The sequence below is a fragment of the Stenella coeruleoalba genome (genome assembly GCF_951394435.1).
Source record: "Stenella coeruleoalba genome assembly, chromosome: 10".
NCBI lineage: Eukaryota > Metazoa > Chordata > Mammalia > Artiodactyla > Delphinidae > Stenella > Stenella coeruleoalba.
Genome location: NC_137156.1, coordinates 328,003 through 340,739, shown reverse-complemented (window position 1 = coordinate 340,739; position 12,737 = coordinate 328,003). Strand labels below are relative to the sequence as shown.

Genomic DNA, 12,737 nt, shown 5'->3' with positions numbered 1-12,737 from the left:
CAGGCTCCCCGGCTGCAGAGACCGGCAGAGGCTGGCAGGAGGCCGGGGCATGTCAGGCCTGCCTTTCCCTGGACCAGCAGTGGCTGATTCGGGATCATCTCAAAGCATGGCAGACTTGTGAGATTTATAGTCATGAATGATAAAGACACTGGGAAGAATAAAGGGTTGCATTCATTTTGGGATAAGGAATCTGCACAAACCTGTTACGGGGCCCTGAGCAACGAATTCCGTAGAGTGGTAACAGCAGCTTTGGCGGTGAAGGTGGAAGAGCAGCTAAGTAATTGTCAGTAAAATTTTCAAGAGAAAAAGTTATGTGGATCTGAGATGTTGGGGTGAAGATTTCGCTCTGGGATCAGAGAAGCAACATCCTGTCAATGAAGGGAGCCCCCTGTGGCTTTGCAGGTATCCCTGCGGGAGTCTGGGAGCCGGGCTCGCCCAGGGGTGGAAGCTGAAGTCTCCTGAGGTCTCCGGCCTCCCGCAGGTGCAGGCCAGGCCTGTGGGTCCCTCCCTCACAATTAGGCTTCTCCAAATGCTGACTTAAAAGACCCATTATTGTGTAAATGAAGACTAAAATCCAAGTTAACTCTTGGCTTTCATGTTTTTTTCTGCCTTCCACTTTATTCCAACTCCACTGTTTTTGACTCCAAGGTCTTTTCTTTGGTTCCATGGCAGAAACTTACCCTAATTGGATTTCACTTCTCACACTGTGGGTGGAGCCCTGTACTGAGACCAGGACTCGGTGCTCTGCTCCACCTTGATGGCTCCACCGTCAGAGGCAGGGCCGCTCGGGCCGAGCCACCTGCGGTGGCCACGCGTGTGTCCATCCACGGCCACGGGCTAAGTAGTGGGTCCGCAGTCCTGAACCAAGCCGTCGGGCTCCAGAGCCACGTTCTTCGGCCTGGCTTCTCTCATAAGCATTTATTAAGTTTGAGTCCACTGAAGTCATTCTTGGGGGAAAAAAAGTACTCCTAGAGATGTTGAAATTTGAAGCTATCAGTACCACAGACCTTTATGAAGTATTATATACAACTGTAACACCTCACAGTGTGAAACACATTTGCATACGTAGAATGAGTTCTACTTTCTTGTCACTTTCACTTTTCTAACTGAAGTTGCCTTCTAATGAAAACAATTTTTCTCTGCCAAAAGAAGAAATTGAAACAAAGGAATTTGATTTATGTTAAATCAAATTTTTATACCTTTAAGTCTAAAATTCAGTGTATCAGTGTTGAAACTGATATTTCATGCTAAATGTATAAAGTGTTCTGTAATATTTTAGGTTAGTATAATTCATAGACTACATAATTCATGTAGTTTTACACATCAGACTTTAACTTTGAAGTGGGAGAGGTTGTGACTCCCTTACCCATATTGGACTCTTCAAAGCTCCTTGTCTCTGAAATTTATGAAGGCTAAACTCTTACGAATATAAATCCTTTCTTACAAATGGAAAAAATAAGCTATGAAATAATTTTACTGTTATTTTCACTGCTGGTGATATTTTGTTTTATCTTCATAGGGAAAAGTTTTCTTTTTCATATTTAAAAGCTAGGAGATATATTAATTAAAGCAAAAAAAAAGGATTCTGAGAAAGAAAACAGAAAACTGTACAGGCCATGTCATTCATTCATATACTACACGTGAAAGGTGTCCTTTCCACCCCAGGTATTCATTTAAAAATCCTCTACATTTCAGAAGACATTTATCAGTTTAGAAAAGGTCATTAATTTAAGAAAGCACGAACTAAAACATAAAGACTTGGACCTAAAAGCCCGTTCTCTGTTCCAACAAAAGCTGATTTTGTTGCAGAATGTTCAGGCCTTTTCAATCTGTCCAACAGTATTGATACCGTTCTGCTTGCCTTTTTTTTTAATAGGCAGTAATTTCAATAATGTATTTTCACACTGTAATTGAATAGATAATTTACTTGAAAAAAACAATACCCCAAAGTTCTTTCATGTAGTGTTTCAGTTTGACCAAAAAAAAAGTACACTGTGGGATATTTATAGTATTTTTCAATCTATTTTTATCTGTAGACGAGGACCGGTAGCTGATTTAGGGCATAAGGGTTAAAAACAGGAAGTGTGGTTTATAAAGTAGGTAGCATCTCCAGAGTTTCCAGAGTTAGATTGCTTTTATTACTGACTGTCGTGTTTCAAAACAACATGAGGCAGGGCACCTAGAGACCAGTCTGTGTTTGGAGGATGTGACAGGAAATGCTTCAGAGGAAAGCTTGTGTTCCTGGTACAGGTCAGGGGGGTACCGGTGTTTTCTGTACATGCGCCGTCTTTCTGTCCAGCTCTTTCTCAGATACTCTTTATACAGTCAGATTGAGTATAAGTCTTGTGCAACACAGTAAATTTCCTTTGACCTTTGCATTTCGCTTGAATTTTTCTTCTAGTGTTTTAATGGAAAGTTTTGTCATCATCATCGTTGAGGAGCATGTATTATGGTTATTGTTAATTATAGTAATTAGAGAATCCAAGTTAAAGTAAAAAGGCATGAAGAAACAGGAGTTTAATCTTGAATAGCCTTTTCAATGACAGGTTGACAGAACCAGTCAAAACCCAAAACCTTTGACTCAGCAGTTCCACTTCTACAAGGTGTCTTAAGTCAGTTATTCTACGAGAATACAAGGTCTGATATGGTTGTGTCGTTATTTATGACGGTCAATCCTGAAAGGCAACAGGACTGTCGAGTAGTAGGAGAGTAAGTTATGAATAAATAAAGTGAAAAATAAAACAAATAAGTCAGATAAATAAGAAGATAAATACCTTATGGCAGATCTGTGCTGTAGAATACCAGGCAGCCACTGAAAACTGTAAGGTCAGTGTGTGCACACTGGCATGGAAGAGTGTGTGTGGTACATCATGAAAGGAGGCAAGTAAGTTTCAAGAAAAGAGTGTGTACTGTAATGTCATTTTTTAGGGAAAAAATTTATATTCGTTGGAAAACATCTGGAAGAATACACACCAAACTAGGGAGAAGGATAAAGGGAAAGCTCATTGGACTTGTATTTGTTATTAGGAAACTTACACTTCTGTATCTTAATTCCTTACGAGCAATTAATTTTTTCAAATTAAATTAAGAATGTAGGCTTGATCAATTCAAAATTGTTCACTGTTCTGTTCTTTAATGTGGCCGTTCTCTAGAGAGGTCTGCCTAGTGGTTTGCCAAACTTATAAGAAGACTCAAATCTGCCTGTGTAACACTTTTTAATTGAATGAGCATTTTCCCATACTTCAAGGAAAACCTGAGGTTTCAGTGAATTAACTGGTTTTCCAGCCAGGGTTTAAATCCACGTCATTCCGTGCCCCTGTGTGCATCACCTGTTACAGGCTGTAGCTGGGACTGGCCATAGGAGCGCTGCTTCCTTTCCACCTGTCGGGGAGCATTTCTCCACAAACAGTGCTGAGGGTTCTCATCAGACAGAAGCCCTCTGTTCTTGCTGCCAGACAGTTTTGTTTCAGCCACTTGCCTTCTTGGGGGCTATTTCAGAGATGAGGTGAGGCTGTCTCCTGTGGAAGGTGGCCATGTTTTCCAATCTGGGTGTGTCCCCGGTGGTGTGTAAGCCCTGTGAGGAGGGGGCCTTTGTGTTTTGTGGGTTTGTTCTTGAGGTCACTCCGTGTCCCCAGCACATGGAATAGAGTCTGGCATGTAATATTAATAGGCACTCAATAAAAATTTTACTAGTTATTCCAAAATTAAGTGTCCTCCCTGTTTGATTAAAACAAGTAACTGACAAATAGAGTTTTATGAAAAACAAGACCATTGCTGGCAAAGATGTTCTGAGGTCCAGGCCCCCTTACGAGAAGCCCACCCTGCGAGGGGCCCAGAGGCTCTTGCCCAGAAGGTCTGGGCTCTGCCTTCTCCGTGGAGAATTCCCACCTGGGCCACTGGGTGAACTGCTCAGTGACGGCCTGGACTGAGGCTGCGTGGTTAGGGGCACTTTTTGGTCAAATATCATGACACATTCTAATTTCACGTTCAGAGCGTCAAGGAGATAATATTGTAAATACTTAGAAGCTGCTCTCATTCTGTGTCTAAATAACATGGGAAGCTGTGCGGGAGGAACCTTTCTACAAACACTTAACTACTGCATCACAGTAAAGTAGCTCTTGCCCGTTTGCTTTATTCTTCCTGTGCACATGCTCACGTTGCCAGCTAGTCCCGTCAAGTCAGCATTTATGACCTGCTGCTGTTGAAGCCGAAGCTGAAGCCAGCACATTTGCCGAGTGTTCATACGTTCTGATAAGCCAAGCGTCTTCCTAGGTATCTGGCACAGTGAGCGTTTAGTAAGTGTTGAGTGTTGTATTATTTGGAGCAAGCTTTTGCTTTAGGATGCAGCTAGAAAAATCGTATTTTAAAAACAAATGTATTTAGCCTCAGCAATATTCTGTCCTGCTATACCTTCTTTATTTAAGTTGTATTTTTCAAATGGATCCTGAAAAATTGTTTCAAAAAGAAACAATTTTTTGTTTTCTTCAAGGCGAGACCAGATGCATTGTCCAGATTCTGCACGGTGTGTTTCAGAAAGAGAAATCAGTGTATATTTTCTAGTGGTCATGGCTTCTAGCTGACTTTTTGTTTATGTCTTAAGAAATGGTACCTGAAATAGGCAGGCTTCTCTGGAGTCCTGACCCCAGGGTGCGTGCGTGCTCTTCAGTGGGGAGGGAGGGTCTCGCCTGTTCGGCTCATGGGGGTGCACCCCACTGGCCGTGCCCAGCAGATGTTTGAAGGAGAAGGGAATAAACACACATCACATTTTCATCACAGCTTTGTTAGCAAAGCAGATGTTGTCATCTCTGCCTTGTGCGAAGTAGGCAGTTGTCTAGAGGGTGAACTGACTTTTATCTTACGGCCGCACCATTTGTATGCAGGTGAGCCAGAACTTAGACCCCGAGTCTTCTGACTTTACACTGAGTGTCCCTTCTGTCACCTTGAGGAACTTGAAAGTCGTCATTAGCCATTAATGTTCGTAATAGTAAAAGCATACAGATAAATGCAGTGGAGAGAGAGCGTGTATCACTGAAGTTCACTAAGGATGGTCCCTTCGTCAGTGTCGTGGAGCCTTTGAAAACTGTAACCAAAATCCTCTCCTGATCCCACTCCGGGCCTCTGACCACAGCCCCTGCGGACGCATCCCCAGCTTCCCCGGCTGCCCCCTGAGGCCTCAGCCACGCGGATGACAAAATGTGCCTGCAGCTCCTCTTGGAGCTTCCCCCAGGCCGGGGGTGCCCTCTGGTGCCTCCACTGTGCCAGGCCTCTTGTGCTGCAGGTTTGAAAGAGCCTACATCCTCCTACAGTTGGGTTTGGAGCAACATTTCAAAGCAGGAAACTCAACAGGCAGTTAAACCCAAGGAGCAAATCTGCATTCAGGCTTTAGAAACACACCTGAAAGCGTCAGTGTGGTCCCTGCGAGGTTCAGAGCAGGGCCTGGGGAGCAGGGCCACGAGCAGGGTGACCTGGCCTTGTGTCTCTCCTTAGAGGGAGGAATTGCGATTCCAACCTCAGAAGACCTCAGTGGTCTCATCTGTTGCACGCTTGTGGCCTTCAGACCTCAGTCCCTGGACACGAGGCGTCTAGGCCCCAGCCCAGTGCCCCTGATGGCCTCCACCTCCCCACCCCCGCACACCACCCCTCACCTTTCAGGAACGTCACAGAACAGGGACAGCAAGGAAATGGTTCACAGGTTAGCGTCCGTCGGAGAACAGCGATCGTTTCTACAGCACACAACCCTTCCATGTGGGCACCTGGCATTACTTCTCCCTGCCCCTTGGACACAAATATGAGCACCCAGCACCTTGGGGTGAAACTCGGGAACTAGCACTTTGGGGATTTACGCACATTCTGCCTGGAGGACCCAGTGCCCAAGCACCTCCGACGTGTGCCTGGCATGTAGTCGAACCAGCAGATTCACGCTGGGTGAATGAATCCATTCCCTTAGCGCTAACCAGTTTCAGCACAACGATTAGCTGTTTGGAGGGAGGCTGTCAATGATTGATTTTTGTGTTTTTAAGTTTTTCTTGTTACCACACCAGCACGTGTGTTGCTCCGGAGTTTGTGATCACGTCTCGCGAGCTCCCTGGGGCCGCCTGCTCTTTCAGACCTGCCGCTGCCCCCTGCCCACTCCTCATGGGACTGTGGGCCCCCTGACCCCCCTCCTGATGTGACGTGTGATGGTCCAGGAGCAGCTGTATGTCCTCTCATCCCAGGACCACAGCTTTTCCCTTCTCTGTTTCCGTTACCCCCCCTTTTTTTTCCCTAATATTTATTTATTTGCACCGGGTCTTAGTTGCGGCAGGCAGGCTCCTTAGTTGTGGCTTGCAGGTTCCTTAGTTGTGGCATGCATGTGGGATCTAGTTCCCTGACCAGGGATCGAACGCGGGACCCCTGCATTGGGAGCACAGAGTCTTAACCACTGCACCACCAGGGAAGTCCCTCCAGTGTTACTCCTTGAAAGAGTTATTTGGGAGGAGGGTAATTATTTCATTCTTTCTATTCATCAAAGGAAAGTCTCCAGGAAAGATAAAGTGTTCTTACTTGTGCAAGGCTGAGGCGCTATGCTCCTCCCAGCGTGTTACCCTGTAGCCACATAAAACGGGAAGCTCGATTGCGTTTTCAAATTTTCTTTCAACGCAAACATGGTCCTGACTCTTAGAAGCGCCTGCACTCTTATTCTTACCTCCACAGCTGTGTGTTTGGAGTTGGATTAGTGAGTTAGATTTACCTCTTCCTTGGGGGGCTTAATGGCTGCGCCTAGACCCGTGCTCTTGCCAGGAGCCGCCTTCTCTGGGGCAGCGTGGGCATCGGGCCCAGGGCGAGCGGTCGCCCACACATGACCTCAGCTTGCTTCGTCCTAAGTCCGATTTTCTGCTTCTCAGGCAGCTCTCTGGCCCCACTCGTCTCTGTTCCCTTGAAGAACCTGAGGAGCTCACAGCTGCCCTCATGTTCCAGGCACGTGGCTGGGCCCAACTCCTGGTGCTGGTCCCAGCAGCACTGACAGGACCCCGGTTTCATGGAGACAGAGGCCGTGGGAGCCCCTCCTCTGGCTTAGACCCTCACTGGCCCAGTGTCGGGCCGAACTTCTAGTAACCGCGTTTTCTCTCTGTACATGCGTGAGCCAGCCCTCCACACTGTTGCAGTTTAAAGACTCGAGACCTGAGTCCAGTGGTCACGGAGTTGACCCGAGCACAGTGGCTGAGGCCTGTGGGCCCCGTGCTCGTGGCCTGCCTCACGCCCAGCCTGGGGCCCTGGGGGACAGCCCTCCTCTTGCGGGCAGAAAGCTTTCCTGGTCGTCAGCACAAGTCACGTGTTCCGCCTTCGCTGATATGAAGACTTGTTACTCTGCAGCTGTCCTTTTCTCTCAGGAAGAATCGACCTGTTTCTGGATTGTATTTAATTATTCTTCAACCAGTTTTCTCAGTTACTCCGTCAGCAAAATAGAATTAAAAATGCCTGCACCTCCATATCCCCAAGAAATATTTATGAGGTTGGCTCCTCAGAAGAAAAGCCGTGTGCCTCCTTACACACCAGGGTACATGGCAGAACCAGAAGCTGCCTGTGTATTGAGAATCTGCAAATGCCACGTCAACAAGGTGACTGCAGTTCAACTTCCCTGAATAATCAGTAGCTTGGACGACATTATGGGAGAAGAGCCTCCTCAACATCATCATGATTTTGCAATACAGTAGAATTTTCTGTTTTGTAGAGAAGGAATTGTCAGTTTGTGCAATTAATTCTAGAAGGAATCCTGAGATATTAATTCCACTCCAAGTGAAAGCCATTGTTTTAGAGTTACAATAAAGCAGCATTTTGTTTTTATATTTTTTTTCTTGCAAAATAGCGAAGGAGCTCTTAAGGAGCCATGTGAATGCCAGGACCCCCTCACTGCAGCCCCACACGGGTGCGTTCTCACACTCTTGTCGATAGAAGGCGAAGCTGGGTCCCTGTCTTCCTGCCACAGGTCACTGCTTGTAGAGAGGAGGCTGGACTGAACCCATGCCCGCTGCCTGCAGACTGCGCTCTGCCCTCTCGTGTGTGCCCGCCCTGGAGGGCAGCCATGCCATCCTGAAGTCATGGGTTTGTCCAGTCTCTAACTTGCTTTACAGAATCAGGTTGGAGTGTGTCTTTTTCAGAAGTTTCACCCAGAACTAATTCTTTTAAGATCAAAATAGTCATTCTGCATAATAATTCGACTTTTATTTGGAAGTAAGATGCTATAGTAGATGTTTAGCATATGTTTCATAAGCTTTGGTAAATATCCTCCTTCTGTCCTCTGGGTTTTGTCTGGCGGGTGTGTGTGTGTGTGTGTGTGTGTGTGTGTGTGTGTGTGTGTGTACATATGAAGAATATGTGTATGAAGAAACTGAAGGGCAGTGTTAAATTTCACTTTTGACAGGCGGATCAGCAATTACAGAGAACAGAACAGTGACAGAAATGGAAAAACAATGAAAGAAAACTCCTAATTAATTTAACCTTTTTTTAAAATAACTTGACCGAACGTAGCCCTCGGGCCATTTGGCTCTCAGGCGCCCTGGGCCAGTGCTGCCCCTCTGTCTCTCCTGGAAGGTGCGGGGCAGGGGCAGCCACAGCAGCACCCACACTGGTGTCTCCACTAAATGCCTTTCCCTCCCCCATCTGATTTCAGGTGTCAGAAACTACTTAAAAGAAGCATTGGTGAATATAATTGCTGTGCATGCAGAGGTAAGCCGTCCTTAGCTATTCCTAAGGGACGTGGGTAACTGGAGGAAAGAAGAGGCCAGTTCGATGGGTTTTATGGAGGTCTTTTTCCCTTCAGAATGTATTTTTGGTGTAAATAAAATACAACTCTGGTTTCAGCGCACGCACATGTGTGTTTTAACTGTGAGAGAGTCTTTTTCTGAAATTGGGTATGTTCTTTTCTCATAATTAAAACTAAACTCATGAATATTTGAAAGGTAAAGAGAAGAGAAATTGAAAGGATGTCTTTCCCTAACTTGGAAAATTCCTTGCCCCGTTTTTAACCAGTGTGCAAATGAGCGCTGACATCTTATTCTCGCAGCTGTGGGGCGTGTTGGGAAGAAGTTAGGTGGTGGCCTCCCCTCAGCATCTCACAGAGGTGCCCCTGGACGTTGGTGCTGCTGGTCACACCCAGCCTGCCCTCCCGTGGCACTTTGTGCCTAGTGTCCCGCCGTTGTCCCTGCTGTGACTGCCTTCGTAATTCCGCAGTCGTGGACTTCCAGGTTGGCTGTGGCCAGTGAACTGTTGTCCACCAGATGAAATGGGCCCAGCAAAGAAGTTCTCAGTAGAAGATTTCAGGCACAGTTGACCGCTGCTCGAGAACCTTCTGAGTATCTGCGTCTGGTGCAGGTGCATCGGGGGGTGTTAGGTTTACGTCACCCTCCACATGCACACGTGCTGCCTGGGTTACCAAGGTGAACTGGAGAAATGTGGATCATTAAGGCTGAAACAGAAGAGCGAGCAAAGGACACAGATTGCAGCCTCCACCTGGCTCTGAGTCTGAAGCAGCCAGAGCAGAAAGCGGAGTGGGGTGTCTTGTAATTTTCATTTCCTAGTGAGGCAGAGCATACATGTTTCTCCATAAAGTAAAGTTTTTATGTGATCTGACTCAGGCAGGAATTTGCCATGTACATCTTTTTATGAAGAGTGATATACTTTCAACCCTGATTTTATCAAAGACATATAAAAGCGCTTTTTTGTTAGGTTAGCTTCCGATAAAGTTAGAGTGTAACATTAAATCATCAGGCAGTGGAGACATTTCAGTCGTAGGTGGGCAGGTGGTAATCAGAGGAGCTGCAGAATATGTGGGCATTTTAGTGATGATGGTGATTCCCACTGAGGCAACTTTGATTAACGTCCACTGTCGGTCGATAACCATGACGTTGTTTGTATTAGGCTTTTCAAGGCCCTTTTTAATATATCCCAGTGGCTGAAAACAGAATTTTGTACTTAACATTTACTATTCCCACATGATCTTAACTTGCCCCAAATTTTCTTCAGTACTCAGGTTATGTTTGGGTTGACCCAAAGGTTTAATACTAGTGATTGAATCTGAAAAAAGGAAAAGCGAAAAAGAAAATACGATTTAGTCTAACTTAGAAATCAGGATAGTAATATGTTTCTCCAAATGTCCAAACTGTTAGTTTGCAAATATCAAAATTCAAAGCTTGAAAACAACGTTTTTGTCAAATGAAAGGAAATATATATTTAATTCAGCAAAGAGTAAAATCGGGAACTCTGTTGGCCAATACAGAATAACGTATCCAGTATGAAGTAGCATTTGTTTTGACCCAAGGAGAGTCTGACCCAGTATGTTTTTATTTCTATAATTTCCTCTTTAGAAATCGTATTTCTTCTTGTGAAAAGGGTAGAGGAGGAAGAAATCTTTAAAACTATTTCAGTTTGTCCCCATCAACAATATCTTTCAAAACTACATTTGCCAATATTTTTTAAGAGGAATGTTTTTTGTAACGAATCAGTGAATACAGCTTGTGTGCAAGCCCGTGTCTGCCTTTCCTTCGTCAATTCTGATCCTGCAGAAATACAGCTTAGGAGACCTGGGGGGTGTTTTGCTACGTGCATCCCTTTGTTTTTAACAAGTTCTGGTCAAGGCAAGTCCTCATAATGCATCATTTCTTCTTATTTTCAACGTTCTATCAGGTGTTCACTATTTCCAAAGACCTGGTGCCTCGGGTGCTGTCTAGGGTGGTGGAAGCAGTTTCTGAAGAGCTGAGTAGGCTGATGCAGTGCGTCTCATCCTTCAGCAAAAACGGAGCATTGCAGGTACAACAGCCGCTCAGTTCTGTGTTTAACTTAGTTGTTTGAAAACACAGAGATGTGTTTTCAGTCATCAGCCTCAGGAGGTCCAGACAGGCTTCGTATTTTTCTGTGGATCTGCTGGTTGGAGAGCCACAGGGTCTCCTGTGTGAGCCATATCCATGACGTCGACAGGTCCAGAGTTCCTGTCCCTTTAGAGTACAGTGACTCTTGTGAAACTATCTGAATGCAGATTCCTTCTGAAGTTCTGTGAGTTTTTCTGTTTTACAGTTGTCTTCACCACGTTCAATTTAACAGGAAATTTTTAGAAACTTCTTGTAAATAGTCTTTCCAGAGCATTCAAATGCAGTTTGCATAGAAACAACAAATAACTGTTTTTCTACTCATATTCCATTGGTTTATGTTGTATTTACTTAAACTACGTAATTACAATAGCAAAGGTAACTTCTGTAAGCCAGATGAGCCTTGGTTTGCCTGTAGCCAGATCAGTAGGAACCAGGGTGTGCAGGCCTGTGGGGGTGTGAGCCCCCCTGTACGCCCTCATGCCCAAGGGCATTGTGAGGGTATCTTCTTAAAGTACCAGAAGTTTTGCATCTAGTAAGGCCTGAGGACCTCCTATCAGGCCAAGCCCCTGCAGATAACAACTCTAATCCTGAATAATATATAAAAATAAAAAATGTAAAAACAAAAACCTGAAGACTCTAGAGAGTGAACATGAGTGGCTGATTCTGGAAGAAATGGCACTTGGGTGAATTCCTCACTTTTTATGGATTTTGGCCTGAATGCAGGCCCAGGGGAAACTAAAACTACATAAAACCTGTTGTCTTTTCAGTTTAGAAGAATAGGCTTCAGGGCAGCCACAACTACAGGAAAGCAAGGGAGGTATCCCAGGGAGCAGAAAGCAGGAGCCGTAAGTTCTGTGTATACACTGCCTGGGTCTCTGGTTGGCCCCTAAACCACACGCCTGGTCAAACTCCACTGCAGCCCACATAAGGCAAGAACCGAAGTAAGAACTGAAAAGCTGCCCCAGAGCCGAGGGTTTTCAGTCTGAGTCCAGATACATTTATTGCTTGTTAAAATAAACAAAAATCAGCTCTTCAGAAGCATATTCTAGAACCCAGAGTCTTCTCAAGATAACATTCACAGTGTCCAGGATACAATCCAAATTTAGTTGAAATGCACAAGCAGAACAAAACAGGAAAACATGACCCATTCTCAATAGAAAAGACAATCAGCTGAGACCAGCCCTGAGATGACCCAGTTGTTAGAAATCAGACAAGGGTTTTAAAGCAGCTGTGTTCAGTGATGTAAAGGAGACTATGCTCCTAATGAATGAACAGACAGGGAATCTCAGCAGAAAAATGGGAGCCCTAAAATAGGAACTAAGTAGAAATTCTGGAGTAGAAAAGTATAATACATTAATATTTTAAAATATACTTGATGGTAATAACAGCAGGATGGAGAGGACAAAAGAAAAACAATCAGTGAATGTATAGACCAAACATCAGTTATCCAATATGAAGAAGAGAGAGAAGAATAATTGAGAAAAAGTAAACAGAGCTCTAGGGACCCTGGGACATGTGATTCCATGTCCAATCAGCAGGTGAAGGATGGTCCACATCGTTAGTTATTTGAGACGTGAAAACTGACACAACAGTGAGTTCCCATCCAGCAGGAAGAAGAAAATTAAAGACTGAAAGCACCCAGTTTTGGCAAGACTGTAGAGAAGCGAGTTCTCACGCGTTGGCAGGAGTGTGAAATAGTACCGCTGCTTCGGGAAAAGTTCTTGCAGTTTCTTTGAAAACTAAGTATACACTTACCCATCCAGACACTGGAAACAGCCCAGGTGTCCATCAGTAGGGTAAACAAACAAACGGTGGATCCATAAAACAATTACCGTTCGGCGTCAGGGAAGCCGCGTGAAGGGGGCCTTGTACTGGATGGATATCATTTTCGTG

The 12,737-nt window shown here is 45.0% G+C and overlaps 1 protein-coding gene across 6 annotated transcripts in view; it reads left to right on the top strand.

Moving 5' to 3' along the window:
- Window positions 1-12,737, top strand: part of EXOC2 (exocyst complex component 2) — a 157,393-nt gene that overhangs the window by 134,775 nt on the left and 9,881 nt on the right. For 4 of the 6 annotated variants that reach the window (XM_079932892.1, XM_079932889.1, XM_079932888.1 and 1 more), the window contains 2 exons: window positions 8,651-8,706; window positions 10,663-10,785. In XM_079932892.1, the coding sequence (XP_079789018.1) occupies window positions 8,651-8,706; window positions 10,663-10,785 (179 nt within the window). The remainder of the gene's footprint in view (window positions 1-8,650; window positions 8,707-10,662; window positions 10,786-12,737) is intronic. The other 2 variants (XM_079932891.1, XM_079932890.1) reach the window with 1 other exon arrangement.